This window comes from Bos indicus, chromosome 27 (assembly GCF_029378745.1).
Source record: "Bos indicus isolate NIAB-ARS_2022 breed Sahiwal x Tharparkar chromosome 27, NIAB-ARS_B.indTharparkar_mat_pri_1.0, whole genome shotgun sequence".
NCBI classification, from domain to species: Eukaryota; Metazoa; Chordata; class Mammalia; order Artiodactyla; family Bovidae; genus Bos; species Bos indicus.
In genome coordinates this window covers 33,156,291-33,184,180 of record NC_091786.1, presented here as the reverse complement: position 1 = coordinate 33,184,180, position 27,890 = coordinate 33,156,291, and the positions used below count along the sequence as shown (strand labels likewise).

General features: G+C 57.9%; 2 protein-coding genes across 2 annotated transcripts in view; one reads left to right on the top strand and one right to left on the bottom strand.

Annotated features, from left to right (window-relative positions):
* Positions 1-96: 96 nt before the first annotated feature.
* Positions 97-4,610, top strand: BRF2 (BRF2 general transcription factor IIIB subunit). The gene is made up of 4 exons (XM_019953487.2): positions 97-336; positions 1,054-1,113; positions 2,033-2,354; positions 3,163-4,610. Exons 1-4 carry the CDS (start codon positions 183-185, stop codon positions 3,890-3,892), a joined length of 1,266 nt encoding a protein of 421 aa, XP_019809046.2. The 5' UTR covers positions 97-182; the 3' UTR covers positions 3,893-4,610.
* Positions 4,396-27,890, bottom strand: part of ADGRA2 (adhesion G protein-coupled receptor A2) — a 37,157-nt gene continuing 13,662 nt past the window's right edge. The window contains exons 3-20 of the mRNA XM_070781390.1: positions 16,922-16,993; positions 16,602-16,673; positions 16,378-16,449; positions 15,960-16,123; positions 15,406-15,619; positions 14,442-14,606; positions 13,629-13,827; positions 12,998-13,147; positions 12,717-12,878; positions 11,530-11,754; positions 11,132-11,348; positions 10,337-10,545; positions 9,215-9,342; positions 8,822-8,945; positions 8,249-8,394; positions 7,513-7,602; positions 6,065-7,326; positions 4,396-4,833 (exon numbers count right to left, since the gene is read on the bottom strand). Coding sequence (XP_070637491.1) covers positions 6,066-7,326; positions 7,513-7,602; positions 8,249-8,394; positions 8,822-8,945; positions 9,215-9,342; positions 10,337-10,545; positions 11,132-11,348; positions 11,530-11,754; positions 12,717-12,878; positions 12,998-13,147; positions 13,629-13,827; positions 14,442-14,606; positions 15,406-15,619; positions 15,960-16,123; positions 16,378-16,449; positions 16,602-16,673; positions 16,922-16,993 — 3,670 coding nt within the window. The 3' untranslated portion in view covers positions 4,396-4,833; position 6,065. The remainder of the gene's footprint in view (positions 4,834-6,064; positions 7,327-7,512; positions 7,603-8,248; positions 8,395-8,821; positions 8,946-9,214; positions 9,343-10,336; positions 10,546-11,131; positions 11,349-11,529; positions 11,755-12,716; positions 12,879-12,997; positions 13,148-13,628; positions 13,828-14,441; positions 14,607-15,405; positions 15,620-15,959; positions 16,124-16,377; positions 16,450-16,601; positions 16,674-16,921; positions 16,994-27,890) is intronic.

Genomic DNA, 27,890 nt, shown 5'->3' with positions numbered 1-27,890 from the left:
ACCCGAGTCCGCAGAGGAACGGACCGGAAGCCGCGGAGGCGGTACCTACAGTACGGCTGTTACTCTAGCCGGAAGAGGAAGGTGCAACCCTACAAGACTTCGCTCCTACTTCCTGTTTCGGCATAGTTGCTGTTGTGGGAGGTGGGGGCGGTTAGCTGCTTGGGCTCTGGACCGCTTGTGCGATGCCGGGTAGAGGCCGCTGTCCCGATTGCGGCTCCGCTGAGCTCGTGGAAGACTCGCACTATTCCCAGAACCAGCTGGTGTGCTCCGACTGCGGCTGCGTGGTCACCGAGGGCATTCTTACGACCACCTTCAGTGACGAGGGCAACCTCCGAGGTACCTGTGAGGGCTTTTCCAGGGCCATGGATACAGCCTGGGGCGATGGAGGGATTGACGTCAGATGCTTCTTATCTCTTGCCCTCTCCCTGTCTAGAGCACACTTAGATATGGGAGAAAACATGAAAGTGAACTAGTGAACTGCTGATCGGGGGCTGCCATTATCTGTTTTTTTTAGCACCATATCTGTTACATGTAGGTGTTAACGAATAAATTCAGTTCAGTTGAATAAATGAAACAGAGAGAAACAAAGTTCCACTCAATTTACCTAGTCTGCCTGTTTGGAAGCATTATATCAATAGGTCAGTGTTGTGCGAATGCGGGAAATATTACTACCCCGAAGCAGTTTTGAAAACTAATTGGCAAAAACTTATTTTTTTTTTTTCCATTTGTGTTCCAAGTCCCTGACCAGTGCAGCCCTCAAAATCTACAGGCAGGAAAATTGCCTGAATTGAATGTACAGGAGGGGTGGCTGGAAATTTGGAACACTTGGAACTGCTTTAGTGCTAGTCCTAATCTTGTAAAGCCTTCTGTGTATTTGGTACTGCTTGTGGTCATAGAAAACCAGATGGACCTTTTACCTGCAAAGATGAGCACCTTCTGTGAGACGGGTAGTGGGTACCTGATGATTTGGATTCTGCTCCCTGGTTTTGTGTGGTAGGAGGGCAGGGGTCTGTGAATAGAGACTAAACAAGCTATTTGTTCATTATCTTACAGAAGTAACATATTCTCGAAGCACCGGGGAAAACGAACAAGTTAGTCGAAGCCAGCAACGAGGTGAGAATCAACCTTTGATGACACAGTGGCTTTAAAGAAAATTCTCTATATGGTCCAGCTCGTCTCTTGTCTTTTCTGTTTTCAGCATTACTATGTAAAGGTAGAGAAGAAGAGAATGGTAATTAGAAATAAAAGATGGAGGTGGTTCTAAGAGAGGAATAAATTAGGTGGAAGGTTTATGTCTGCTTGGGTATGTTTGAGGTAGATTCAAGGAACCCAGGTCAAAGCTTGGTCACAAATCAAACCAACCTCCAAAAGATGAGGCACTGAAGTGTTGACTTCTTTCCACAAATGTCTTTGTGCTTTTCAAATGGCCTTAACAAGTGTCACTCATCATTGTAGAAAGGTCCATTATTTGTGCATGTGGTATCTGAGGCGAGTTTAACAGAACTTGCTGGGAGCTCCTTTGACTCCTTCACGTATAATATCACGTCATCTGCAAACAGTGATGTTTTTACTTCCTTTATAATTTAGATTCCTTTTAGTTTTCCTCTCTGTTTGCTATGGCTAGACCTTCCAAAGCTATGTTGAATAAAAGTGACAAGCGTGGGCATCTTTGTCTTGTTCTTAATCTTACAGGAAATGCTTTCAGCTTTTCACCATTGAGTATAATGCTAGTGTGAGTTTGTCATATATGACCTTTATTATGTTGTTCCCTCTAGACCCACATTCTGGAGAGATTTTTTTTATTATTATTATCTTAAATGGATGTTGCATTTTATCAAAAGCTTTTCCTGCATCTATTGAAATGATCATATGGTTTTTATTCTGAGTTTATTCATGTGGTGTATCACACTGATTGAGTTATGGATATTGAAAAATCTTTTCATCCCTGGGATAAATCCCACTCAATCAAGTTGTCTGATCCTGTTAACGTATTGTTGGGAACCCCTACAACTCCTGCCATGGGTTTTCCTAGGTCTTCGTCGAGTGAGAGACCTCTGTCGAGTGCTGCAGCTGCCGCCAACATTTGAGGACACGGCAGTTGCCTACTACCAACAGGCGCACCAGCTCGCTGGCATCCGCACGGCCAGGCTGCAGAAGAAGGAGGTGCTGGCTGGTTGCTGCGTCCTAATCACCTGCCGGCAGCGTAACTGGCCCCTGACCATGGGGACCATCTGCACCCTGCTGTATGCAGATTTGGATGTGTTTTCTGGAACCTACATGCAGATAGTGAAGCTCCTGGGGCTGGATGTGCCATCTCTGTGCTTGGTGGACCTGGTGAAGACCTACTGTAGCAGGTACCTGCCTGGTGGGAGACACGGGGGTGGGATGGCTTTAGACCCGAATCCTTTTACTTCGAGCTGTCTCTTTTTGACCAAGTCCATTCTATGAGGATGGACTTCTCCTTCTCCTATGCCTGGTGCTGGTCGGGTGAATCCCAGTTTACGTTTCTAGAATGTTGTATCATTTTCAAACCTCTTCGCTGTCACAGCAGCTTGATGCTGTAGGAAGGTTAAGTATCAGCTTTGGCACGGGGCTTCTGGGTTCTGCCACTCAGGCCTGCTTGACTAAATGCCACAGCCCTGCCTCAGCAGAATCACGTTGTGTGTGACTAGAGCTGAAAGAGTATGAGCAAACTGACAGAGCTGGAGTTAGAAGCTAATTTTTCTCTTTTAATAAGTAGCTGTGTTCTTTTCTTTTTTTTCTGACAAATACGGTAGAAAGCAAAGGCTGTCGGTGTTGAATGACCTTGAGTTTGAAGCTTGGTCACTTCTAAGCTGGATGACTGTGGGCAAGTTTTTAGACTCTTAAATGCACATAACAGGGTGTTGAGTAGATTAAAGAACATTTTGTAAAGCACTCAGAATGATGGCTGATGGTGGGGGCGGCAGGATTGTCAATAGATGTTAGCGCCCTTCTGCACTCTCTTGCCCTTCACCTCTCCTGCAGGAGACTCGCCCTGATTTCTCTTGGTACCTGAATAAAGTTGCTACGCAGCAGGCTTGTGTGTTCCCGAAAGGATAGCATAGCTTGCCTATCTTCTGTGCTTTGGAAGAGCTGTCTCCCGGAGGTACCGAGACCAGACCCTTATTTTGGTTATTTCAGCTTCAAGCTGTTTGAAGCCTCCCCATCTGTGCCAGCCAAGTACGTGGAAGACAAGGAGAAGATGCTGTCGCGAACGCTGCAGTTGGTGGAGCTGGCCGATGAAACGTGGCTGGTGACCGGGCGGCACCCCTTGCCCGTCATCACCGCCGCCACTTTCCTGGCGTGGCAGTCCCTGCGGCCTTCAGATCGGCTGACCTGTTCCCTTGCCCGATTTTGTAAATTGGCGAACGTGGACCTGCCCTACCCCGCTTCCTCCCGCCTGCAGGAGCTGCTGGCTGTGCTGCTGCGGATGGCTGAGCAGCTGGCCTGGTTGCAGGTTCTGAAGCTTGACAAACGGTCTGTGGTCAAGCACATCGGCGACCTTCTCCAGCACCGCCACATGCTGGTCCGCAAGGCCTTTCGGGATGGAACAGCCGAGATAGATGCCGGGGAGAAGGAGCTGCAGGGCCAGGGGCAGGGGCAAGCACTGGGAGACGAGGATGTGGGGAGTAGCTCTTTAGAGCTGCCTGCGGGCAAGCGGCCCTCCAGCCCCGCTCTCCTCCTCCCACCCTGCATGTTGAAGCCCCCAAAACGAGTCTGTCCCGCCCCCCCTGTCTCCATGGTCACTGGAGACGAGGACATTTCTGATAGTGAAATCGAGCAGTATTTGCGTACCCCTCAGGAAGTTAGGGACTTCCAGAAGGCCCAGGCAGCTAGACAGGCCGCCCAGGGTACTCCGAACCCTCCCTGATGCACACTGGGCGTTGAGGGCGCTTCCCCTCATCTGATGACTTGCTAACTGGCCTGACACAGCCAGAGGAATCACTGTCCACAAGCCCTCAGGTGTTTCCATTCTCGTTTAAGGGACCCAAGAGGGGTTGTGTAGTCCCAGAGGCGAAGTCAGAAGGAGCGTGGGGACGCCCAGGTTGGAGAGAGTCCCATCCCTTGGTCCAAGAGAGCGGCTTGCCTCCCTCCGGATTCTGTAGGCTTGCTTTCTCTCGGGCTGCTGGGGCAGTGTCAGGGGCTCTCCGGCTCCCAGGTGGGATTGGATACACGGCTGCCACGGGGCTGGTGGGGCCTCTCCTGGTGTGGATCATGGGTATTCCCAGCGTTACCAGCTCTCAAAGGATGGGAACTGAGCAACCCTCGGCCCTGTGTTTGTTCACAGACCCTGTGGGCTCGTGTGTACAGTGTTAGAGATCCTCTTTCATCACAAAAGGACTGTGGGTGGAGGAGTAAGGTCATAGCTCAAAGGGCTTTGCAAAATTTTAATATATTAAAACACGAGGCATCTGCTAGAAAACCTTCTATTGTATAAAACCCGAGCTTTTAAAAACATGTTTTCTTTGGCACTTTTCATCCCCTCCCTCCCCTTTCCCCAGCGTATTGCAAAAAGCTCTCCAGTGCGAAGGCATTGGCGGGGTATGTAAACAGCAGCCAGCATACGTGGAAGAATAATATGAAGCTTTTTTTTTTGCCTTTTTTTTTTTTTCTGTCTAATATTGTCTGTGCAGCAAGCATAAATAACAGGATCCATCTCGGCGTGTGGGTTTTCTCCCTTTCCCCTGTCTGTCTGCTCTTGCCGTGGCGATCAGGCTGGAGTGATGATCAGGCTGGAGTGATACGGAGACTGGGCTGAGTTTCCCTGTTGCTTTTCATGAGGCCCAAGGTTCCTTCCACTTTGATCGAGTGCTGTAATCAAAGGCTGGTGGTTGCTCTTTAGGTTGGGAAATATGAGTGCTGGTGTTTAGAAGTAGTGAAGGCACAGGTCCCAGGTGATTCACAGGGCCCCTACCCTTTGCCTTGGGGATTTGGTTTGGGCTTCGGTGGGGCAGGAAGCTGGTTTCATTTTTTTTGGAGGTTTCTAATATGGACCTAGACATAAGATCATCGATAAGATTCTCCTGTCTGGCCTCATGGAGGTGGGGAGGCCTCTTAGTCCCTGGGCGGTGGAAGGTTGAGACTGGGGATATGGGCTGTGCCATTAACAGTGTTTTTCCAGCACCACGTGAAGCCTGGCAGTGGCGCCCCTCTTCAGAGCGTTTTCTTTCAGTAGGACTAGGTTTGAGGCAGGACTACCTTCAGCCCCAAATTGAAGTACTACCTCTGCTATCTTCCCATCCTCCCCAGGTACCTGGCAGTCAGCGTCTTAGATGTAGGACCTTAGCTTTGTCCTGAAGTGCCCCCTCTGAGCCCTGCCATGTGGGTCTTGTCCCAGTCCCATGGGAATGGCCTCCAGCCCTAATCCTGCACCCCTCCTTCCACCTCCCTCCCTCCCTCCCTTCCAGAGAGCTGGTTGATCCCAGCTGCCTTTCACGCGGCCCCCATTCTCCTCTTGCATAGTTAATTTCAAAAAGCAACACCTTGTTTCCTCCGGCTTGTCCTGGTCACCTGGCTCATCTGCTAGGCTCCCTAGTTAGCCAGAATCAGGTGAGAGAGAGGCTCTGGGGTGTGGGCACAGAGGGGAGACTTCAGAGGGCGGCTAGGCGAGAACGCCTCACTCAGACTCCATCACCAGTGTTCCCAGTAACGCGGATGCCGCCAGTGAGGCAGGTGTACCTTAGAAGGGGCCCGCCCGAGCTATCCCCGCCACTCTAGGTCGCACCGCAGACCGGCAGGACTTTAGGCCGCAAGCCTGGACGGCAGGTGCTGCCTGGGCCGGGACGGAAACCTACCCCTCCCGCGGTCCAGGGATTGTCTGTCGCTACCCCGGGGAGACGGCCCGCTCTGCAGGGGCGGGTCTGCGCCTTTCCCTCTCCCGGCCTCCAGGACTACAGCTGGAGAGCCCAGGTGCAGCGAGGCACCTCCACTCCAACCTGGGGGCGTACCGATCGACGTCTCTGAGGCGCCCCCCGCCCCTCCGCGAGAAGCGGGGTCAAGACCCTGCACGGCCAGCTCGTGCCGAAGCGGCGCCCGCACCCACCCTAGACGGTGGTCTCACTTTTCCAGAGGCCGGTCTTCATGCAGCCGCCGCCGGCCGCCTCGGCGCCGCTCGAGGGAACGTCATCGTACTTGCCGCCCTTGGGGGCGCCGTTGAGGCTGGCCGAGTTGAGCGGGTAGGAGCGGCGCTTGCTCTCCTTCTCCAGCACGCCGCCCCGGAGGTTGTCGCGGCTGGCGCTGCGGCGCTGGCTCGGCCGGCCGGCCTCGGGGGGCGGTGCGGCGCTCGTGTCGCTGCCCTCAGACGGCGTGAGAGCGGCCTCGCCCTCGAGCCGGGGACCGACGCCCGGGCTGTGGCGGCTGCTGCCCAGGTAGCTTTCGGAAGGGCTGTGGTGCGGGCTGCCACTCTCGCTTGACTGCAGCTCGGCCGTCCCGGCCGCGCCCCCTCGCAGCGCCCGGAGCCGGTTCTTGCCACCGGCCTCCCCCGCGCGGTGCCCCTTGGCGCGGCTCTTGTGGCCCCGACGGCCGTGGTGCAGGTTGTTGGGATGGCGCGGGCCGAGGCCGGCCCGGGGACCCGGGAGCTCAGGCTCCCCGTCCCCGCGGGCGGCCGCCCCCGCCTCGCACGCCTGGCTCTGCGCCAGCTGCAGGTTGGTGAGCTTGCAGGGCCCCGGGGGCTGCGCGTGGCCGCTGCTGCCGCTCGGGGACGACTTGAGAGACGGGGGTCCCTCTCCGAACACCGGGGACCCGTCTTCGGGGCCGGCAGGCGCGGCCCGCGGGGAGGCGCGGGATCCCGAGGCCGGGGGCCGGCAGGCGCGCCAGGAGGCCCTGACGTCCCTGCGCCTGGCACAGTGGTGGGTGAAGACGAAGAGACCCAGGGCAGAGGCCGCCACCCCGTACAGACAGCTGCACACCACTCGGGGCAGCCAGCGCTGCGACACCGTCAGCGCCCCGCAGGCCCACGTGGCCAGGTAGAGGAAATGCGTGGTCACCAGCGCCCCCAGCTGGACTCCCGGAGAATAGAGGCCGTCGCCGTCCTCCGGGGGCCCGGGCGTCACCACCCCTGTGCTTCCAGCCGCCAGGAGGGAACCCGAGTCACTCAGGAGGGGGCCGCTGCTCCTGAGCCTGGTGGAACCCCTCAGCTCCTCCCCCGGCTCCAGGGAGACCCGGCCGGTGCCCCCCTTTGGGCTCTGTGCCAGGGGACCCCGTAAGCGCAGCCCTGCGCACAGGAAATAGATCCAGGTGATGAGCAGAATCAAAGCCACGGGGATGTAGAAGGCGCCTAGGCTCGGGCGCCACACCAGCCAGCAGCTGCGGGGAGATACGGGTGGCGTGTATGAGGTGGGGCCCCGAGGCCGGGTGGGTGGGGAGGTGGCTCGGGCCACATGCAGGGGTTGGGGCTGGGTGACTGGCTGGGCGAGTGGGTGGTGCCCCCCGTGGTGAGGAGGAGGAGGCACCCGCCAAGCCAGGAGGTCAGGGCGGGGGCAAGGCGCTCACTAGGGGCTGTGGTCCAGGTAGTTGTGGATGTTGACAGCGGCCGTGATGCCACAGATAATGAGTGGGATCCCTCCCGCGATCAGATAGAACCTGGAGAGAGGGGGTTTAGGGGTCAGAGAGATGGGGAGCAAGGAGGGGACCTGGTGCTCGGAACCCTCACCGAGGGGTCTCCGCCCCATCCTCCTTGCCCGGGAAATCGTGTGCGAGTTTTGTTTTGTTTTTTTTCTAGGGATGTAAGGCCCCTCTAGGGCAGGTCATAGGTCCCTAGGGGATTTGGCCAAGACTGCTCTAAGGGACAGAAGCCAGAATTGCTTTCTGTCCCCCTAAACAGCGCGGAACTCAGTGCCGCTCTGGTTCCCAGGATCCCTGCCCAGTGCCCTGCAAAGTTGCTCACTTCCTTGCCGAGGTATGCCTGAAAACCCCAAGGAGGCACCCCCTCCATGGCACTGGGCAAACTTGGTGCCACCTAGGCCCTTGCCTCTTCTGTCTTTTTTTTTTTTAATGGCCACAAGGTCTTAGTTCCCCCATCAGCAACCTCAGGGCACGGTAGTCAAAGCACCAAGTCCTAACTACTGGACCCCCAGGGAAGCCCCCCGCCTCCTCTTGTGTCTTGGGAGTGTGATCTCCCAGGACCCTGGACCCACCCTGCATCCACCCTGGGAGAACAGCCTTTGATGTCTTTCCCCCACCCCCGGAGCCCTTCCCTACTGCAAAGCTGACAGATGGAAGTGCCTACCGCAGCATGGGTCGCGGGGCAGGCGGGGCAGCGTCCCCTTCTGGTGGAGGGGGCGCCCTCCAGGTGAGCTCCTTGTGGAGGACGCGGGCCTTCACACCCATCCAGAGGAGTGTAGACAGTGAAGAGTAGTGCAGGGTGATGCCCACCTGTGGGGTCAAGGGGTGAGGGCTGGGGGGCGGGCCACCCTGAAGCCTCCGCCCACAGTGTTCTCCCCTGCCTCCCACGTGCCCCGCCCCCAGCTCCACCCAGACCCTCCCCAGGGTCGTGTCCCTGCTGATACCCTCTCTACTTCCAGCCCAGGGCTCTCCTCCACATGCCAGGGTGGCTCCATGACCCTGTCGTTGCTGCCGGCCTCGTCCCCGACTGCTCTTCCATTGCAGGCCCCCCACCCTTCACTTCACCCTGGCTCCTAGTGTCTCTGCTTCTCACCACCCCCCACCCCCAACAAGGCTGGGCCCAGAACCATGGAGCTGGAGCCCATGACCCGCTCCCACTTCCGGCCTGTGTGCCTCCCTCCTCTGTGCCCAGGCTGCTGGCACCCATCCTGGAGACCCCAGCCCTTCCCCTGCTTACCGCCTGGCAGACCATCTGGTAGTTGGTGAGCGTGATGCCTCCCGCAAATACGGCGGAGGTCATGGCCATGTGGAAGCACAGGTTCAGCAGCATGTGCCAGCCCTTCCGGGACACGTGGATGGAGCTGCCATAGAAACAGTGTCTAGTTAGTGGACCGTGCACCCCAAGGTCGGGCCTTTGGGCTCTCAAGACCACCGGGAGAGTCGAAGAGAAGAAGGCAGACATCGGTGTGCGTGCGTGAAATGGGACAGGCACCTTAAGCCCCAGACGTGTTTTTCAACCTCAGAATGCTCGCAGGAAATGCTGGGCAGGAGCCTGGGGAAGGGACACTCGCCAGGGCTGAGCGATCTCCTTGGCCTTTCCTGCACACCCACTCCCCCTGCAGGAGCTCACCTGTGGTTGAGGATGTAGGTGATGATGGTGGAGAAGAGGCAGAGCAGCAGCAAGGCCGTGCAGGGGTACACGACGGGGTGCAGCCCTGCCCCAGAGCCCCCCGCCTCCCTGGGGAAGGCGCTCAGCTCCTGGAAAGACAGGACAGGGAGTGAGCAACAGGAAGCCAGGGGCCGAGAGGACCCCCTGTGGGGTCTGGGCTGGTCCCCCAGGCCGGTTCTCCCCTCCCAAGCCCAGTCAGCCTTGGGCCCCAACTTTGGCCCTTTGCTGTCCAGGTAGCAAAGATGGAAGCACCACCACATTTACGCTTAGAAAGTTGGTCTAGGTGGCATTTCTGACCTGGCTTTCTGGGAACTTTGCAGGTTCTCAGCCTGAAAATCGGAGATGAGGAAAGAGGAAGAAGGTACTATCTATGGTAGAGCCGAACACCTGCTCAGGATCTGGGAGTGCGGGCTATGACGTGTGGTGCAGGAGGTGAGGGGCTGGACAGTCCTGGGTGGGGAGGGGGACAGAGGGCAGACATGCCCAGGTTCATTTTTCACTTTAACAACCCGGGTGTCAGAGCGAAGGATGTGGAGACCTGGCCTGGTGGTTCCTTAGCCATCTCTCTCGACATGGGAATAGAGGACCTCCGTGTCTGTCTTTTTTTCCTTTTTTTCCCCCAAAAGCCTGTGGGGCTTTTTTCCTTCCCCCCTCCCCCCACCCCCAAAAGGGTCTGGGGCTTCCCTTGTGGCTCAGACAGTAAAGAATCCACCCACAATGCAGGAGACCCTGGGTTTGATCCCTGGGTGGGGAAGATCCCCTGGAGAAGGGAATGATGACCCACTCCAGTATTCTTGCCTGGAGAATCCCCATGGACAGGGGAGTCTGGCAGGCTACAATCCACAGGGTGGCAAAGAATCAAACACGAATTATCAATTAACACGTTCACTTTCCTGATAGAGGGCCTGAGGACCTCCCTGTCTCCTGCAAGATGGAGAGGTGTGGGGCAGACCAGAGGGCCAGGTCCCTGTGAGTCCTCCCCACTGCGAGGCCCAATCAGGCACCATTCTTTCCGTATTTCCCTGTGGCCCCAGGTGGTCAGGGGCTCTGCCGCCCTCCACACCCGGCGCCCACTCGGCTCACCATGAGCACGGCCACGTTGCCCAGGTGCTGGCAGTGCAGGGAGCTGACGTTGGGCTGGCTGGAGCGCAGCTGGCAGCCCTCGGAGCGCCAGCCCCCGGGCCCTCCTGGCCCCTCCTGGCTCCACCAGGCTGCCATGGGCTCGGCCCCCTCAGCCCAGTGCCGCAGTGAGACGGCCACCGGCTCGGTCAGGTTCCCCACGCCGCAGCCACCTAGGGTGGGAAAGGGAGGGGGGTCCACTCAGGCCCAGGCGGGTGTGCGGGGGCTTGGGGGGGCCTGGGGGATAGAGTTAGATGCCACATGCAGGCCCGCCCCCCACCCCAGAGCCTCAGCCTAACTGGGGAGCTGCAAGGATGAATCAAAACAAAGGCATGGCGAGCTGGTGGCAAAGGGGTCACAGTGACGTGGCCAGGAAGGGAGGACTTGGGGGTTGAGGACAAGAAGGTGGAAGGTGACACCGAGGGAGCAAAAGCCGGAGTGAAGGGAGGATACAGGAGGGCAGGCACCCCGGGCGGGGAGCTGGCACACCCCGGGGAGGAGAGGCAGGCCCACGTGGGTCTGTGCTTGGAGCCCTTCGGAAATGTGAGGAGTCTGGGATGTGAAACCCCAGGTCCGCGGAGCCTTTTCTCCACCCGTCCCTTCCTTCACGGGACGCCCCTGTCCAGCATCATCCTCGGAAACAGGGCGGGGGGCCACCGTCCCCTGCCTCCAGGGGTGAGGGCAGGGCCAGGCAGGGCGGGGCAGAGCGGGGTCCCGGGCCGCCCCCAGAGTGGGGTAGGGCAGGGCGCAGGCCCTTACTGGTCCCCGCAAAGATGACAGGCGTGGCCACGCCGCGCCTCCTGCCAGGTCCTGTGGCTCCGGGGCGGGAGGTGTTGCCGAGAGTGCGGAAGAGGCGCCCATTGCGGAAGACGAGCAGCTGCAGGGTGCAGTCTGGGGGCGCCGGGGGGGCCAGGGCCGCCGGGGGCGTCGAGAACAGACTGGGCGGCAGCTGGATGGAGGCCAGGGCCACGCTGTTCTGGGGGGGACACGGGAGTTCCTCAGAGACGCCCGGGGTCCCTGGGACTCTGCTGGCCCCCAGGGCCACCTCCACATGTCTCCTCCCCTGCCTGCGTCCCCTCACGCCCCCGGCCCCGCCCAGGCGCCTTGCCTCCCCCCCGCCCCCCACCTGCTCAGCACCCTGCCTCCCCGGCGCCCACCTTGATGTGGAAGGCCGACAGAGACACGTTGGGCCTGCCGGTGGTGCAGCGGAAGCGCAGCTGTTGGTCGGCCAGGGGCTCCGTCTCGGGCGACGGGCTCTGGCCGGGGCCCGCGTGCCGCGTGCCGGGCATGCCCGCCTCCCGCCTCTGGAAGGCCGTGCAGGTCAGGCCCACGTAGCTGTGTGGCTTGATGAGGTAGGCCTCCAAGGCCACGTTCCTCGAGTTCTAGGGACAGGGACCCTGTCACCCTCTCCTGGCCTGCTCCTGCTTGAGACCACAGACCTGCTCCGACTGACCCCTGGTCCCTTGCCTGTCGCCCAGGGCCCGGGAGCCCCGAGTCGGCTGTGGAGTCCCCCCAGTGCTGTTCCGCCCTCCCTCCCGCTCACTCACCCCCGACCTTGCAGCCAGCTCAGCTCCCCACACACCCTGGTCCTCCTGCCCCAGCTAAGCCGGAGAGCAGGGTCCATGTGCCCCCTCCTCATATCTCCACCTGTGCCCGGAGGAGATGCGGTGGTCTCCTTGTTGACTGTTAGTATTTCACCACCCTTCACTGGAAATGTCCCCTCTTATTGGGGATCTGAAGTCTCCATCAGCCCCCACTCCATCCCAGTGCTGCCCTCTGCTTCCAAACCCTCCTCCTGTCCTTCTCCTCCTCCCTGCCCCTTCTTGTATTTCCGTCTGCCTAGCCCTTCAACTCAGGGCTTTCCCAGGTGGCTCAGTGGTAAAGAATCCTCCTGCCAGGCAGGAGAGGTGGGTTCAACCCCTGGGCAGGGAAGAGCCCCTGGAGAAGGAAATGGCAACCCCCTCCAGTGTTCTTGCCTGGAGAATCCCATGGACAGAGGAGCCCAGCGGGCTACGGTCCATGTGGTTGCAAAGAGTCAGACACACCTTAGTGACTAAACAACGACACAGCCTTTCAACTTGGTTCCTGGCACGAAGCCTTGGGTAACTTCTGTGGTGTCACTGGCCTCCCTGTGCTCTGCACTGCCCCTGACAAGCTGGAATTTGATGCCACATGACCGGGATGGGACCCTAGTCATGTTCGGGTTCTTGATAAATCGGGCACACGGCTGGCCCACACTTGGACTTGCTCCTGGATGATGAGGGCTGGGGCTGACCCTTGTCACCTCTAAGGCCCCTCCCTGTGCCTCCCTGGTTGGGGCAGCCTCCCAGCTGGCCCATGGTACCACAGAGATGTGCTGGGCGTGGGGGCTCAGGGCAGCTCCCCCAATGCGCTCCAGGGCGCCCACGATGCCGCTGCAGGCCTTGTCCTCGCGCTGGGCCAGCCACAGAAGGTGCTCGTCCACCAGCATCAGGTTGCTGGCCATGTCCACCATCACCTCCACCAGCTGGGGGCGGGAGGGGAGAGAGTCACAGCAGGCAGGAGCAGGGCCGGGGTGAGAGAGGCTTGAGTGGTTGAGGGGAGCGGGTGATTTCCAAGGGACCCAGAGACCTGACTGAATCTCACCTCTTTGATCTGGTCGACATAACCCAGAAACTTCTGGATCATCTGAGCCACATAGACGACGTCCATCATGTCAGAGAAGCTGGCGGCCTCGGCTGTGTACACTCGAAGTTGGTGGGCCAGGGTCAGCGCGTTGGAGGCGTTGATGGGCATCTAGGTTGGAGACGGGAGGAAAGGGCACCATCCAATCTGGCTCCTTCTCCCCCAAAATGCCCCCCAGGAGCCCCCTTCTCTGTGCTGACACTCGGCGATGGGGCCTGGGGAGCAGGGTCCTGCCCACGCCTGAGTCTGATCCTGATGGGAGAGGCAGATGTAAAGAGCGAGGTCTGCACGACTCAGGCGCCCTCCGGCTGCGCCACCCCTAAGGACAACGGGACGACCTCACACTTTCCTCTTAAGACGGACCTTGCTGTACTGGGGGACAAAGATGATCGGGGTGGCCCTCCCGTCCCAAGTGTGGCCCTGGGGAGTCTGAAACCCCTGGAAGAGGAGACGAGCATGAGACACGGTGCTGGCCCCATGGCTCCTCGCCGTGCCTCCCAAGGACGCAGGGGCCCCCAGCCCCGTGGGGCCAGCCAGCTTCTCCCCTTCCCCTTCCCCTTCCCCATGGCCTCCACCCCCGCTCCGGCCTCACCAGCACGAAGGTGTAGAGCACCCGGGTGATGTCGTTGGTGTACAGGCAGTGGGAGTAGTCCCCCGGCTCCCAGCGGCCGGCGCGGTCGCACCGGCGGGAGGCTCGGGTGCCAGGGGCTCCCCCGCTCAGGGGCACCGAGGTGAAGGGGTACTGCAGGCAGGACTGGTAGGCTGTGATGCCAGCCAGAGTTCGTGGCCACCTGGGGGCAGAGGCAGAGAGTTGCCGATGACCCAGGCTCCTCAGGACCAGGGTCCGTCCCTTCTCTGCCCTGAGAACTGTGAGGCCAGATCCCTTGGGAGCTGGAGGCAGGGTCCAGAAGAGGCTGTGTGGACTGGAGTTCAAGGGCTTCCCAAGCTCCCCCTGAGTTCTTAAGCTGTGTTTGTTGGGACAGTGCTGTCATTGCTACGGGGCTGGCCTTGGAGTTCTGAGTTCAGGTCACTTATACTTTCTGGGCCTCAGTCTTCTCAGCTGTAGGATGGGAGAATAACACCTTCCCTGACTAAGGGAGAGGCCCCTGGGATATTAGAATGTGACATCTGTCATGGGAGAGTTTTGTCAACTATGCATATAGGGAAGCGACTGCACCCCCCCCCCCCCCAAGAAAAACCCCAAACCCCTGTTTGTTCTGCACAGCACATCTTGAAGGGTGATTTTATACAAAAGGATATATGGTCTCTCTAAACACACCAACGAGACTTGGAGCTGAATGACAAGAGAAAGTGTTTTCTCCATCTTAGAGCAGGTCGGGGGACTGTTCACCCGCGTCTCAGAGGCTGGCTGTGGGGGCAGGGGATGGCCAGGGGTGTCCCAAACCTGAAGTCCCCGCGGTTGTTGGCGACACGCTCAGCGGGGCAGTAGGAAGCCGAGGTCTCCAGCACCACAATCTCCACCTTCTTGCTGGCGTTTCCCTGGACCGTGGACACGGAGCACTCCCATTCGCCTGAGGCCCACACGCCGATGTGAGACAGGGTCAGCTCGCTGCGGGCGGGCGGGCAGGCAGGCGAGGGCTGGCTGGAGGTGCTCCTGGCGGCCACGCCACCCTCCCCGAGCGCCCGGGTGCCGGCTTCAGGCTCTTTTCTTTTTTTTTTCGGTTGAGTCATGCAAGATCTTAGTTTCCCCACCAGAGATGGAACCTGGGCCCCCGGCAGTGGGCCACCAAGGAAGTCCCCCAGGCTCTGGGGAAAGGGTACAGGCTCATACTCCTGTAACGCTGGCCTTACGACAGTGTTTTTCTGGGCTTCAATCTCCCCACCCTCATCATGGAGGTAATAAAACCTCTCTTGCAAGACGTTTGCAGAGAGCAAGTCCAATAATACAGGTGAGACCCTCTGTATCCTTGTAAAGGTACTGAAGAAATGTCAGATTTAATCAGTTTTTTCCTATCAGGCAATCTGTAGGGCTTCCCAGGTGGCTCAGTGGTAAAGAATCCACTTGCCAATGTAGGAGACTCTGATTTGATCCCTGGGTCAGGAAGATCCCCTGGAGAAGAAAATGGTAACCCACTCCAGTATTCTTGTCTGGGAAATCCCATGGACAGAGCAGCCTGGCTGCTACAGTTTCTGTGAGGTTGCAGAAGAGTTGGACATGACTTAGTGACTAAAACAACAATTCAATCTGTATCCCTCACGCAGACCATTTCTGACTTAGTTCTGGATCTGCATAAACGTGCCCACAGATATTCCCAGGAGCAGACCAGCTCCTGTCGGGGGTGGGTGGGTGAGGGTTCTGGCTTCCCCCGCCCATGCTCTGGGCTGAGAAGGGGCTGCGGGGCCTGTACCTGGTGATGAAGGTGCAGTCGTGGACCAGGCTGTCGGCCAGCAGGACGCCCGCCTGCTCGTCGCCCTCCACGGGGGCCCGGTTGTGGTACCAGCGGATGCGGGTGTCGTTGCCCAGGTAGCTGGCCGAGCACTGGAAGGGCAGCCGGTCGCCCTGGAAGACCACTTGGCGGAGGGATGGGATGAGGTGGTGTGTGTGGAGCTCCAGGGCCCCCTCTGCGGGTGGGGACACGGGGAGTGAGCCTGAGTGTCAGGTGAGGACCAGGCCCCTCTGTCTGGAGCCCACTCTAGTTCAGAAGGAGGGGAGGGAGTGTTTCCAGAGATTAAAGCAGAGGAAAGGAGCAGGTGGGTTTTGAACAGTAAAAGTGCTTCTTTCCACAGCATGCTTTATCACCCCAAGAGGTGGGACCAGATGAAAAACATAAACCAAGCAGCACTCCCCAAGGAAGTTTAGAAAATTGGATGGAGGATGGGTCCCCAGTGGGGTCTAAGGGAGAGGATGCCCTGGAGACCAAGCCCACCGCCTCAGGAGCCTTGAGGGCTCGGGTCTGCTCACCGCAGCGCAGCTGGGCCTCTTGGAGGCCGGCCAGGGCCTGGGCGTGCAGGGCGCTGGGGTAAGCACAGAGCGTGCGCTCCGACAGCTGCAGGGAGCGGTTGCGGGCCCAGGGAAGCAGCCAGCGCAGGTGGCAATCGCAGGTCAGGAACTCGGTGCCGAAGTCCCTGCAGAGGGTGGAGGGACCCAGGGTAGAGCAGAGGGGTTCCCTGGGCTCCCGGGGTGGGGATGGAGCCCCAGGGAGAGACTGAGGCCGGAGAGGGCAAACTCCGGTGTGTGGGAGCACCCTGCGGTGCTCTGCGGCTTTGCCCAGCCCAGCGTCCGCCCCGCCTCCTCAGAAGGCTGGCCACGTGGTCGCAGTGCTTATGTGTCCCCCTCCTGGCCGAGGAAGGAAGCAGGGGCCTGGGGAAAGGGTACTCACACCGCCTTAAGGGCTGGCAGCTCATCAAAGACCCCAGGTTGCAGACTGGAGAAGATGTTTCCAGATATGTTTCTGCAGGGGAACAGGGAGACGGGATCTTAGGTTCTCCCTGGGCTGGGGGTGAGCCGTGAGAATGCAGAGCCCATGAGGGTCTGGGGAGCCTTCCCTCAAACCGCTCCCCCTGCCCCCCGCCTCCCGCCCCACCTTCCTCGCCCCGCACTCACAGTCGGAGGAGCCTGGGGAGGCCCTGGAAGGTTCCGGAGGTGAGACAGCCGATCCGGTTGTTGGAGAGGTCCCTGGAGAGACACGCAGACCCTCAGCATGTCGGCCACGTGGCCGCACACGGGTCCACGCGTGAGGGACACATGTGTGAGGCTGGGGCTTGTGTAGGGAGCGGAGAAAAAGGGGATGGGGTTGGGGCATGAAGTGTCAGCCCCCCGACCCCGTATGTGCGGTGAAGAGGGACGGTGGGTGACTGGGATCAATGGGACCTCCTCCAGGGATGTGGGGCCAGGGCAGGGGGTGGTCAGGACACGCCACTCACAAGCGCTTCAGCTCCCCCAGACCCAGGAAGGCGCCGGGCTGCACCGTGCTGATGACATTGTTTCTCAGGTCCCTGCAGGAGACAAGCGGGGGCCCTGACACCTCACCCACTCGGGGGCCACACGGCCCACCTGGGTGGGCAGCTCCTGCCCTAGTCTGGGCTGGGGTCTCTGTTGCCCTCTAAATCTCTGCTTTTTTCAGTGCCAGCCAGGAGGCCTCATGAAGGACCTGGCTCCTCAGACGGGTGCCCGCGGCCTCCCCGGCTCCCTGGTTAGACCTGCGCAGGGAGGGTGCAGAAGGGCCTCGGACGGACAGACGAATGAGGTGGCAAACCCGGTGGAAATGGGAGGGGAGGGCCCAGACCCTGGTGTCAGGAGGCTCCAGCTGCCACGAGCTGCCCCGAGTTTCTCCATCTCTCAGAGCTGCCATGGCATCGTTTGAAAACGGGTGTGACGGTCCTCTGCGGACTGCCGTGCCACGCTCAGTCCCCCAGCCGTGTCCGACTCTCTGTGACCCCACGGACCGTAGCCCGCCGGGCTCCTCCTCTGACCACGGGGATTTGCCACACAAAGGTACAGTCTCCTCGAGCCTGGCTACGGGAGGTATTCTGGAGTTAATCCTGTGGCCCTCCCCTCCTGGCAGGTGAGGAAGAGTCCCCGGCTGGCTGGCTGTTGCGGGATGCTGCCTGGTATCCATCACCTGGCTGCACCCCTCAGCCCTCAGATGGGGAAGCTGAGGCCATGGGGGCCACCAGCCACCTTCCGCCAGGTCTCCTCGGAGCCCCCAGTGCAGACAGAGGATGGCAGGGGAACTGTCACCTCAGGTTGGCCTCCAGCAGGTCACAGATTGGACTGAAGGAAAGATGGTGACTGCCCCCTGGGCTTCCCAGGGCCAAGGAGCACCCCCCAGGAGTGACCTGCAGGGTGGCCGAGTCTGTGGCTCAGATTCAACCGCACAGCCAGAGTGTCACCCTCCCTCCCCTCTGTCACGTCCCAGAGGGGCGGCAGAGACTGAAGAGACCGTCCCTGGGGACCAGCCAGTGCCCACCTGGCCCCAGCACCCCCACCAGACCCGGCAGCCCTCTGGGACCACCAAGGTGAGGGCCGGACCCCGGCTTGCATCAGCGCCCCATCCTCTGTGTGGTCACAGCAGCAGGAGAGGGGCTGGCCGGACCAGCCTCTCGCCCATACTCCCCGGGGCCCACCTGGGTCTTTCCTGAACCAAACCAGCACAGGCTCAGCGCTCACAGAGACCCCACCAGGAGGCCTCACTGCCCACTGGGAGGGGGCTGCAGGCTCTCCACTCTGCTTCCTGCTTTCCAGCATCCTCTCAGGCCCCCCGGAGCGCCCAGGAGAGAGGCGAGCACGGCTGGGGGTGGGGGGTGCGGTGGTGTTCCTGGAGTAACCCAGCTAGCTCGCTGGTGGGGCCCACCTGCTTTCCAAGGCCTGGCCATCCCCAGCCCCAGCCCCAGAAAGGGGCTCTTGGCTTTGCAGGCCAAAGCCTCGGGGGCACCTCTGGATTCTGGGCAGGAGGGGGTTAACTGACCAGCTCCCTGCTGGGGGAGAGGAAATGGGTGTCCAGGATGGGGAGGCGCCTTCCCACCAAGGGGCCTGTTTTCACACGGGCCAGCCCAGCTGGGGACAAAAACACCCAGAGAGACACAGAGAGACAGAGAGAGAAACAGAGACAGACAATAACAGAGAGAGAGAGAGACAGAGAGATGGAGAGATGGAGTCAGACAGAGAGACAGAGACAGGCAATAACAGAGGGACAGACAGACAGATGGAGAGATGGAGTCAGACAGACACAGAAAGAGACAGAGAGATGGAGACAGGCAATAACAGAGAGATCGAGAGACGGAGAGACAGACATAAACAGAAAGAGACAGAGACAGACAAACATAGAGAGATGGACCATGTCCCCTGCCCAGCCCTGCCCCTGGGCCGGGGTCCTCACACCTCAGCGCCCTCTCCCACCGAGGAACTGGCCTCCATAACCCTGCGCCCCTTGAGAAAGAAGAGGAAGCCATCAGGGTGTGTCCCACGGGGTGACTTCCACCCCCAGGGTGCAGGCAGGGAATGTGCGAGAACGCAGCGCCCAGAAGGCTCCTTCAAGGGTGGAGTCTGGAGATGGGGACGGCCCCCACCCCGAGCTGCCCTTCCTGCCCGCTCCCCGCCCCCACTTGCTGCCCAGAGCCCCACCCGCGCAGCCCCCGCCTCCGATGCCTCTCCGGCCTGTGCCCCCTGGCCCCTCTGGGGGTCTGGCCGTTCTCAGGGCTCTGCCTCCCACCCCGCGCGGGGGAAACACATTCCTCATTGTGTCACTTCCCTTCATGGCCTGCCAAGGGGCCCGGGCTGCAGCCCCCCGCCCCTTCCCTCTCTGCTCACTGTATATTCTCATTTCCTCCCCGCCCCCCCGCCGCAAGAACCCCCACCCAGCTGCCCCACTGATGCTCCACAGATGGGAGCAAGGCAGGCGGCTTGGGCCCAGCCCCTTCCTGCCCCGGGTTTCCTGCAGCCCCCGCTGGCCACCGGGGCCTTTGGAGAGGGGAGCTTCCAGCGAGTGTCTGCAGTCCTGACCCCCTAGTCTCACACCCGCAGAGCAGCTTCCGGGGTGGGCAAGGCAGCCCTTGGACAGAGTGTCCTCACAGTTGGCCCAGATCTACCAGTCCCTGGTCCTCTCCAGGGGGAGAGGGGCACAGGCCAGGGGCAGCTCCCTGTGCTGAACTGATAGCCCGATGGGGGCTGCTCCCCCCCACCGCCCCCAGCAGCTCAGGCCTCCTGGTCCCCAAGGTGGGGGCGCAGGTCTGGGGCTGTACCCTCCCTTGTGGTAGGAGGAGATGCTCACACAGAACCATGGGCCTCTGAGGCCCCTACCGGTTGGTTGGTGGTTCAGCACCTTCCTGGCTGAGCGGAATCCTTTTTTGAGTATCTGCTGCGGGCTATGGAGTCCCGCCCCAGAAGAATGCACTACCCCCCAGTACTATGCACCTGATTTCAGAGGCCCGTGGAACGCAGGTTACAAACCCCTGCTCTGGTCTTTCTCATCCGATCCCTTCATCTCTTAGGTGAGGTCACAAGGACGCACGGATGCGTCCATGATGTGCGTCCTTCTGCAATCTCCCGCCCCCTGTCTGCTTCCACAGGGCCCTCCCTGGTCCTGGAACCTGGCGAAAAGGCAGCTTATGCGCGGAACCTCCCTCCCCACCCCCACCACGCCTAATCCAGACCAGGCTCCCCGACTCCAGACATATCCCTCTCCCTGTATCTGTGCCCACACGGAGGAGTAGGATCCCCCTATGGCAGAAGTTGGGGGGCAGGGGACTCCTGGGAGCAAATCTCACCCTATACCCTTCTTGGGAAAAAGGAGCTCAAGGAGCTGAGTGTGTAAGACTGAGTGTGTGAGTGCAAGGAGCTGAGTGTGTAAGACTGTGTGAGCACAAGCAATAAAATAGCAGATTGATTGATAGGTTGGACTTGAAAATTTTAAACCTTTGCTCTTGAAAGAATATCACCCAAGAAAGGGCAACCCATGGGATGAGAGAAGATATTTGCAAATCATATATCTGATAAGGGACTTTTATCTAGATTATATAAAGAACTTACAACTCAATGATAAAAAGACAAATTGTCCAGCTGAAAAAATGAGCAGGGGATGTGAACAGACATTTCTCCAAAGAGAATATACCAATGACCAATGAATGCATGAAGAGGTGCTCAACACCATTAGGGAAATACTTGTCCACTAAGATGGTTATAATTTAAAAAACAGAGACTGGAATCCTTATATGTTATTGATGGGAGCGTAAAATGGCGCAGCCACTTTGGAAAACAGCTTGGCAGTTAAAGCTACCATTGTTTGTTGTTGTTTTGTTGTTTAGATGCTAAGTTGTGTCTGACTCTTGTGTGACCCCATGGACTGGAACCTGCCAGAGTCCCCTCTGTCCATGGATTTCCCAGGCAAGAATACTGGAGTGGGTTGCACTTCCTTCTCCAGGGGATCTTCCCGACCCAGGGATTGAACCTGTGTCTCTTGCATTAACAGGCGAATTCTTGACCACTAAGCCACCAGGGAAGCCCTACATGACCCAGCAATTCCACTCCTTGGTACATATCCAAGAGAAGTGAACACACACGCACACAAGAACGTACACAGGAATATCCATAGCAGCACTGTTCATAAGCCCCAAGTGGAAACACCCCAAATGCCTATCAACTTATGAATGAAGAAATAAAATATGCTCTCTTCATACGATGGAATAGTATTTGGCCATAAAAAAAGAATGATGTAGAGACTTCCCTGGTGGTCCAGTGGTTAAGAACCTGCCTGCCAATGCATGGGACACAGGTTCAATCCTTGGTCAGGGAACTAAAATCCCACATGCCGTGGGTTAACTAAGCCCACGCACCACAGCAAAGATCCTGTGTGCCACAACTAAGAAACAATGCAGCCAAAAATAATAATTAAAGAAATAAACAGGAAATGACGTGCTAATACATAGTATATGGACGAACTTGGAAAACACTGTGCTTCATGAAAGAATGCAGTTACCAAAGATCACATACAGCGTGGTCCTCTGTGTATCTGTCTCTGTAGATTGGCCAGGTGAATCTACAGAGACAGAAAGTAGCTTAGTGGTTACTTGTGGTTGCTGTTTGAGTCACTAAGTTGTGTCTGACTCTTATGGGACCCCATGGACTGTAGCCCTCCAGGCTCCTCTGTCCATGGGATTTCCCAGGCAAGAATACTGGAGTGGGTTGCCATTTCCTTCTCCGGGGGATCTTCCTGACCCAGAGATCGAACCAGAGACTCTCCTGCATTAGCAGGCGGATTCTTTACCACTGAGCCACCTGGGAAGCCCAGCATTTGCTCAGGGCTGGGAAATACAGAGGGTGGAGGATGGGGGGAGTGATTGGTAAGGATTCAAGGTTGCTTTAGGGGATGATGAAAATGTTCTAAAATTAGATGATGATGATGAATGCACAGCTGTAAGTGTACTCAAAAACCACTGGATCCTACCCTTTAAACGGGTGAACTTTATGGTATGTAAATTAGGTCTCACTAAACTATTGAGTGTGTGAGCTTGTATGACAGTACGTATTTAAGTGTGTGTGTGTGTATGTGTGTGAGTGTGTACCCACACTCGGACAGGGTGGGGCAGCACGAAGCTGGCTCCCTCTGGCCCCCACAGACCTCCCTGCTTGTGGGTTTGAAAACCAAATTATAGGTTTGGAGGCCGCAGAGCAGCTCCCTTGGGCCCTCCAGGACTTTCAGGGTTCCTTAGAAAGTGGGGGGGAGGGCTGGCTGCGGAGTGGGCACGACACCCCCGCAGGTACAGAGGTTGTTTAGGGGAGGCGGGAAAGGGAGAGGTCTTGGGGGCCAGGAGGAAAACCCAGACGGTCCGAGGCTCCCTCCCACCCGCATGCCCCGGGCCCCTCTTGTCTCTGACCTCATCCAATAGGTATTTATGGAGCACATACCCCGTGCCAGGCCTTGGGCCTACAGCAGCGAGCAGGAGGGCTGTCCCTGGACCCATTAGCCTCCCTACCCGGGCCTTCGGGCAGCCTCTGCTCCGCGTTCCTCTCCGGCGGCGCGGGCCGGGAGGGCAGTGGGGGCGGGGGTGGGGTACGCCAGAGCCCGGCCCCCGGCCCCGCCCACAGATTAATGGAAGCCACCTGGCTGGGGAGCCTCAGTCCCCCGCCCGCCCCCCACCGTTCCCGTGAGCATCCGCGTCTAATGAGAGCCCCAGCGCCGCCGCATACCAGCCCCCGGGGCTCATTAATCTCATTAGGCAACGACAAATCATCCCGGGCCTCGGCTCCAGGCTCCCACCCCGGGCCCTCGGCTCCAGGCGTGCTCAGGCCACTGGGGGCTGCGCGCGTCCACGCGGACCCACAAGCAGGCCCGCACGCCCAGTCCGGGGCTCCCTCGGCCTTCACCCCACCCCCCGAGGGGGCTGTCTGCGCCGTGGCCCGCTCGGGTCTGCGGGGAAAGTCCGGTGGCCGGGTCCCTGCTGAACGCACGGAGATGCGCGGGACCCGAGAGACGATCCGATCGCCGGCGAGGCCTTTCCGCGCAGACACTTCGTCTCCACCACCGCATGCCCGGGGCTGGGGCCTGCGGATGAATCAAGCGATCAGGGGTGGCTGGTATGACATCTTGCCACTTAGAACTCTTCTGAGGAGCAGGGGACCGCCTGTACTGAGAGCCCGAAGTGTCCCCCTGCTGTCGTCCTGGGTGAGAGCCTCTTACCCCGGTGATCGCCCATCAGGGAGCCGCGCCTTGCCCTTTGATCCAGGCGAGAAGCCTGCAGCTTGCACAGGCACCCAGAAGGTGAAGGATGGAGGGGCAATTACATCCCAGTCTCTTTTCACTCCAGGGCGAAGTCCTGTGCCTTTTCATCACCAGTCCCTTCACCCAAAGGTCCTTCCCCTGGACAACAGGCTAGTCTGCGCTGAGGGGCGGTGGGCCACGGGGCTCAGAGGCAGGGGGTCGCAAGTCTGGGCTCTTCAGCCACAGGCCTGGACTATCCTTGAACCTTGCCAGGCTATTTCAGGTTCTCCTGTCCAGCCTGCCTAGCTGATAAAGGTGTGTCTCCCCACCCCACCCCACCCTACCCCTCCCGGGGCCACGGGTCCACCCATGGGATTGTCTCAGGCACGTTCCCTCGGGGGGCCCTTTTTGTGTCCTCTCCCCTATACCTCGGGGCTCTGCACTGCAAAACAGGGGCCCCTTACACCCCACCCATCTGCAGAGGCCAGAGGGGCACTCGGCATGGGCAGGCAATTCTGGCAGTTCCTGGAGCAGCCCAGACTGAGTTACGGGCGGGCTGATAACTCCCGCGGGACTTGCTGCCTGGCCGTGGGATGTGAAGCTGCCACTGGCTCCACCGAGGCAGCCTGGACAGCCCAGTCCAAGAGGACAGAGAGATCAGTGTTTCCTGGCACCAACTGCACACCAGGCCATGGCGTCTCATTCGCGATGAATAGGCCCACAGTGTAGGGGTCATCTGGTCCGCTGGTTCCCAACCCCGACGGGCATGAGAATCGCCTGCCTACCTTGTCAGCGATTCCCAGGCCCTTGCTGACCTGATCATTAGCATCTCCAGGACCAGAGCCCAGGGCCTCTCTCCACCTCTGGGGAGTGACTGAGATGATCACTCTGTGTGTCAGACTATAGCCGCGGTCCCTAACCCCGGGGCCACAGACTGGTACCGATCCGTAGCCCATAGGAACCAGGCTGCATAGGAGGAGGTGAGCAGCAGGTGAGCAACTGAGGCTCAATCTGTGTTTACGGCCGCTCTCCATCACCTGCATTACTGCCTGAGCTCCGCTTCCTGTCGGATCAGCGGTGGCAGCATTAGATTCTCATAGGAGCACAAACCCTCACCCTAGAATCAAGGCAGAATATCATGAGATTGCCACTACATAGAAATAAAGTGCGCAATAAATGTAATGCACTAGAATCATACAGAAACCACCCCCCACCCTGTCCGTGGAAAATTTGTCTTCCACAAAACTGGTACCCAAAAAAGTTGGGGACTGCTGGACTGTAGCACCCAGTGACTTAATCAGTCACTAATCTGGGTGCTGCTGTGGAGGTATTTTGAAGATGTGGTTTTAACATCTACCGATGAATCTATCAGTTGACTTTAAATAAAGGAGATGACTTTGCTAACATTGGTGGGCCTTGTCCAACCATTTGAAGGGCCTGAGAGTAAAAACCGAGGTTTTCCAGAGTAGTTCTGCCTTCAGACTGCAGCATCCATTCCTGCCTGACTCTCCAACCTGCTGACCGGTCCTACAGATTTTGGATTTTCCAGTCCCCACAATTCACACTACAGTCCATGGGATCACAAATAGTCAGACACAGCTGAACGCATGCACACACACACACACACACACACACACAATTACATGAGACATTTTCTTAAAATAAATTTATGTTGTTGTTTAGTCACGAAGTTGCGTCCAACTCTGAGATCCCATGGACTGTAGCCCGCCAGGATTCTCTGTCCCTGGGATTTTCCAGGCAAGAATACTGGAGTGAGTTGCCATTTCCTTCTCTAGGGGCTCTTCCTGACCAAGGGATCAAATCCACTTTGACAGAAGTCTCCTGCATTAGCAGGTGGATAAAGAAATAATTTCTTAGAATTCCCCTGCAGTCCAGTGGTTAGGACTTGGCACTTTTACTACCATGGGGCTGAGTTCAATCCCTGGTCAGGGAGCTAAGATCTAGAAAGCTTTGCTGTGTAGCTAAAATATTTAACTACTAACTAAATGTATGTTTATGTAAGGCTCAGACATATCTGACTCCTTGCAACCTCAGGGACTGCAGCCTGCCAGGCTCCTCTGTCCACGGAATTTTTCAGGCAAGAATACTGGAGTGGGTTGCAATTTCTTTCTCCAGGGAGTCTTTGCAATCCAGGAATTGAGCCTGTGGCTCTTGCATCTCCTACATTGGCAGGTGAATTCTTTACCACTAGTGCCACCTGGGAAGCCCAACTGACTGACTAATTTCTTTGCCTATTTATATAAGGACACACACATTCATCTCCTTTCGGTGCTGTCTCCCTCTGCAGAAGGCTGACTGATATAGCGGTGCTCAGCCAGGCTCGAGGCCCTGGGCTCCTCCAGCCCCGCACTGCCTCTCCATCCTGGGGAAGTGCGGGCGCCTGCTGAACCCAGCATCCCCTTCTGCTTCCCCTCCTCTGAAAGCCCAGGTGGCCGTGTCACTGGGCTCTTTGATATTTTTTCCTTCTCCTGAAACACCGTGGGTATCGCCCACACCCAAGGATCATAGAGTTTAAAATCCAGAAGGCACTTTACAAACCACCCTGTCTCTCCACTTTTAACCAATGAGCAAACCTAAGGCTCCATCTGACCCCACCTCGCACCACTCCCCAGTCACGCTGCCCTCTTTGGGCGCCTCAAACTTACCAGCCAGACTGGACCCCAGGGCTTTCCAACCTGCTGCTGCCTCTGCCTCCAGAAGGCTACCTGCCGGTCAGCTTCCTCCCTCCCAAGGGCTCGGGCTCCATCAACTCCAGCAAGGCCTTAACCTCACTACATCAAATAGCATCTCCACTCCAGAGCTTTCTGTCCCCCTTTCCCTGCTGGCTGTTTTTCTCTGCAGCATTCAGGGTCTCCTGATTTATTGTTCAGTTCTTGGCTATTGTCTGGGTCCTGTCCGTGGCAGGTGAGTTCCATGGGGCAGACACCTGGCCTGCTGTGTTCATTCTTGACGCCCAGCGTGCAGCCTGGCACACAGAGGGGGCTCAAGAAACATCTCGAGAGCGGACAACTAGGTGATTCCTAACATGGCAGGGGCATTTAGTCATTACCCCAACTCCCGTCCCACTGTTCTCTGCCTGCCTCCATGGTTTGACAGGGGCCCCTAGTGGCTCAAACGGTAAAGATTCTGCCTGCAGTGTGGGAGACCTGGGTTTGATCCCTGTGTCGGGAAGATCCCCTGGAGAAGGAAATGGCAACCAACTCCAGTATTCTTGCCTGGAGAATCCCACGGACAGAGGAGCCTGGCGGGCTACAGTCCATGGGGTCGCAAAGAGTCAGACACGACTGAGCGACTTCACTTTCACTTTCAGCGTGGTTTGAATGCACCTGCAGTGCAGTGATTCAGGTCCCCGTGGGTACTGTAGGTTTGCGTGGGGTGGCGGGGAGAGGGCCATCTTCTCATCTTCATCAGAAAATCTACCCTCCTGGGACTGAAGGATGACCCAGGAGACGCAGCAAGCGGGCAGACCCAGCATGTCTGGGGCTGATGAGGCAAGACGGAAAAGCTGGAAGCATGTCCTAGAGGCTTCCAGAGGCTTCTGCGGTTAGTCTTTCTCCAAAAGATCCCTGGAGGGAGCATCTGGTTTCTGGCATTTCAGCCCTCTAAGACCTGGGCTGAGTGCAGGAATTATAGCTCTCGAGTGCTTAGCTGCTCCTGAGAGAGAAAATCTTTCCCTTTTTGTTGGTACCTAACAAGTGTTTTTTTTTTTTTGCTTTTATACAAAGGTTTTTTTTTTTTTTAATTAATAAAACATTTTGTTTAAAAAAAATACTCTGTGAGAAAAAAATAACTATAAAATGCAAACTTGTTGTTATCTTTTAGTTGTTAAGTCATATCCAACTCTTTGAGACTCCCATGGACTCTATCTTGCCAGGCTCTTCTGTCCATGAGATTTCCCAGGCAAGAACAGGGGGATGGCTTTCCATTTTCATCTCCACGAGTGTTTTTTTAAACTTATTTTAAATTTTTGGCTGTGTCACTTGGCATTCGGGATCTTACTTCCCTGATCAGGGATCATATCTGTGCCCCCTGCAGTGGACACTCAGAGTCTCAACCACTTGGACTGCCAGGGAAGTCCCTAATGAGTCTTTTAAAAAGGAATTTGGTGGCAGCCCTTCCTCCCTGTTGGAGCAGACTGGTCATGGCTGTGTGTGTTCACGGCCAGCATCCCGGGACCCCTCCCAACTCCAAGATGCCCAGATCACACGGAACACACTCTGCCTTGCCACCCCCACGAACCCAGCCAGGCCACTAAGCTTTCCCCGAGCCCCAAGGGAACTGGGAGAGGGGCTTGCCCTTCTCTTGGGAAGTGGGCATCATGGAGACAACCTCATGAGATTATTGTCCCGGTTAAAGATCTCACATAGATACTGCTTCTCTCCTACCCTTGAACTTTCTAGCCTTCCCTGAGCCCTCCTTTGGACTTCACAGAAACTCCGACCTGCTTCATTTTTCTATATATGGCATGGTCTGTGGGCTCACGAGACGGTAATCTCTTTGGCTCTTTGAAAGGAGGCGTCCGCCTTATCCTTGAGTAGCCTCCATCACTCTGATCTAAGCATTTTAGGCAAAATGGTACTGGAGGGGACAGGGCCCTGCTGGAGGTCTTGGGAATGCCCAGGGGGTGGAAGCAGAGATGGGAGATGGCGGTGGGGGGCTTGGAGGTCGGGGAGCTA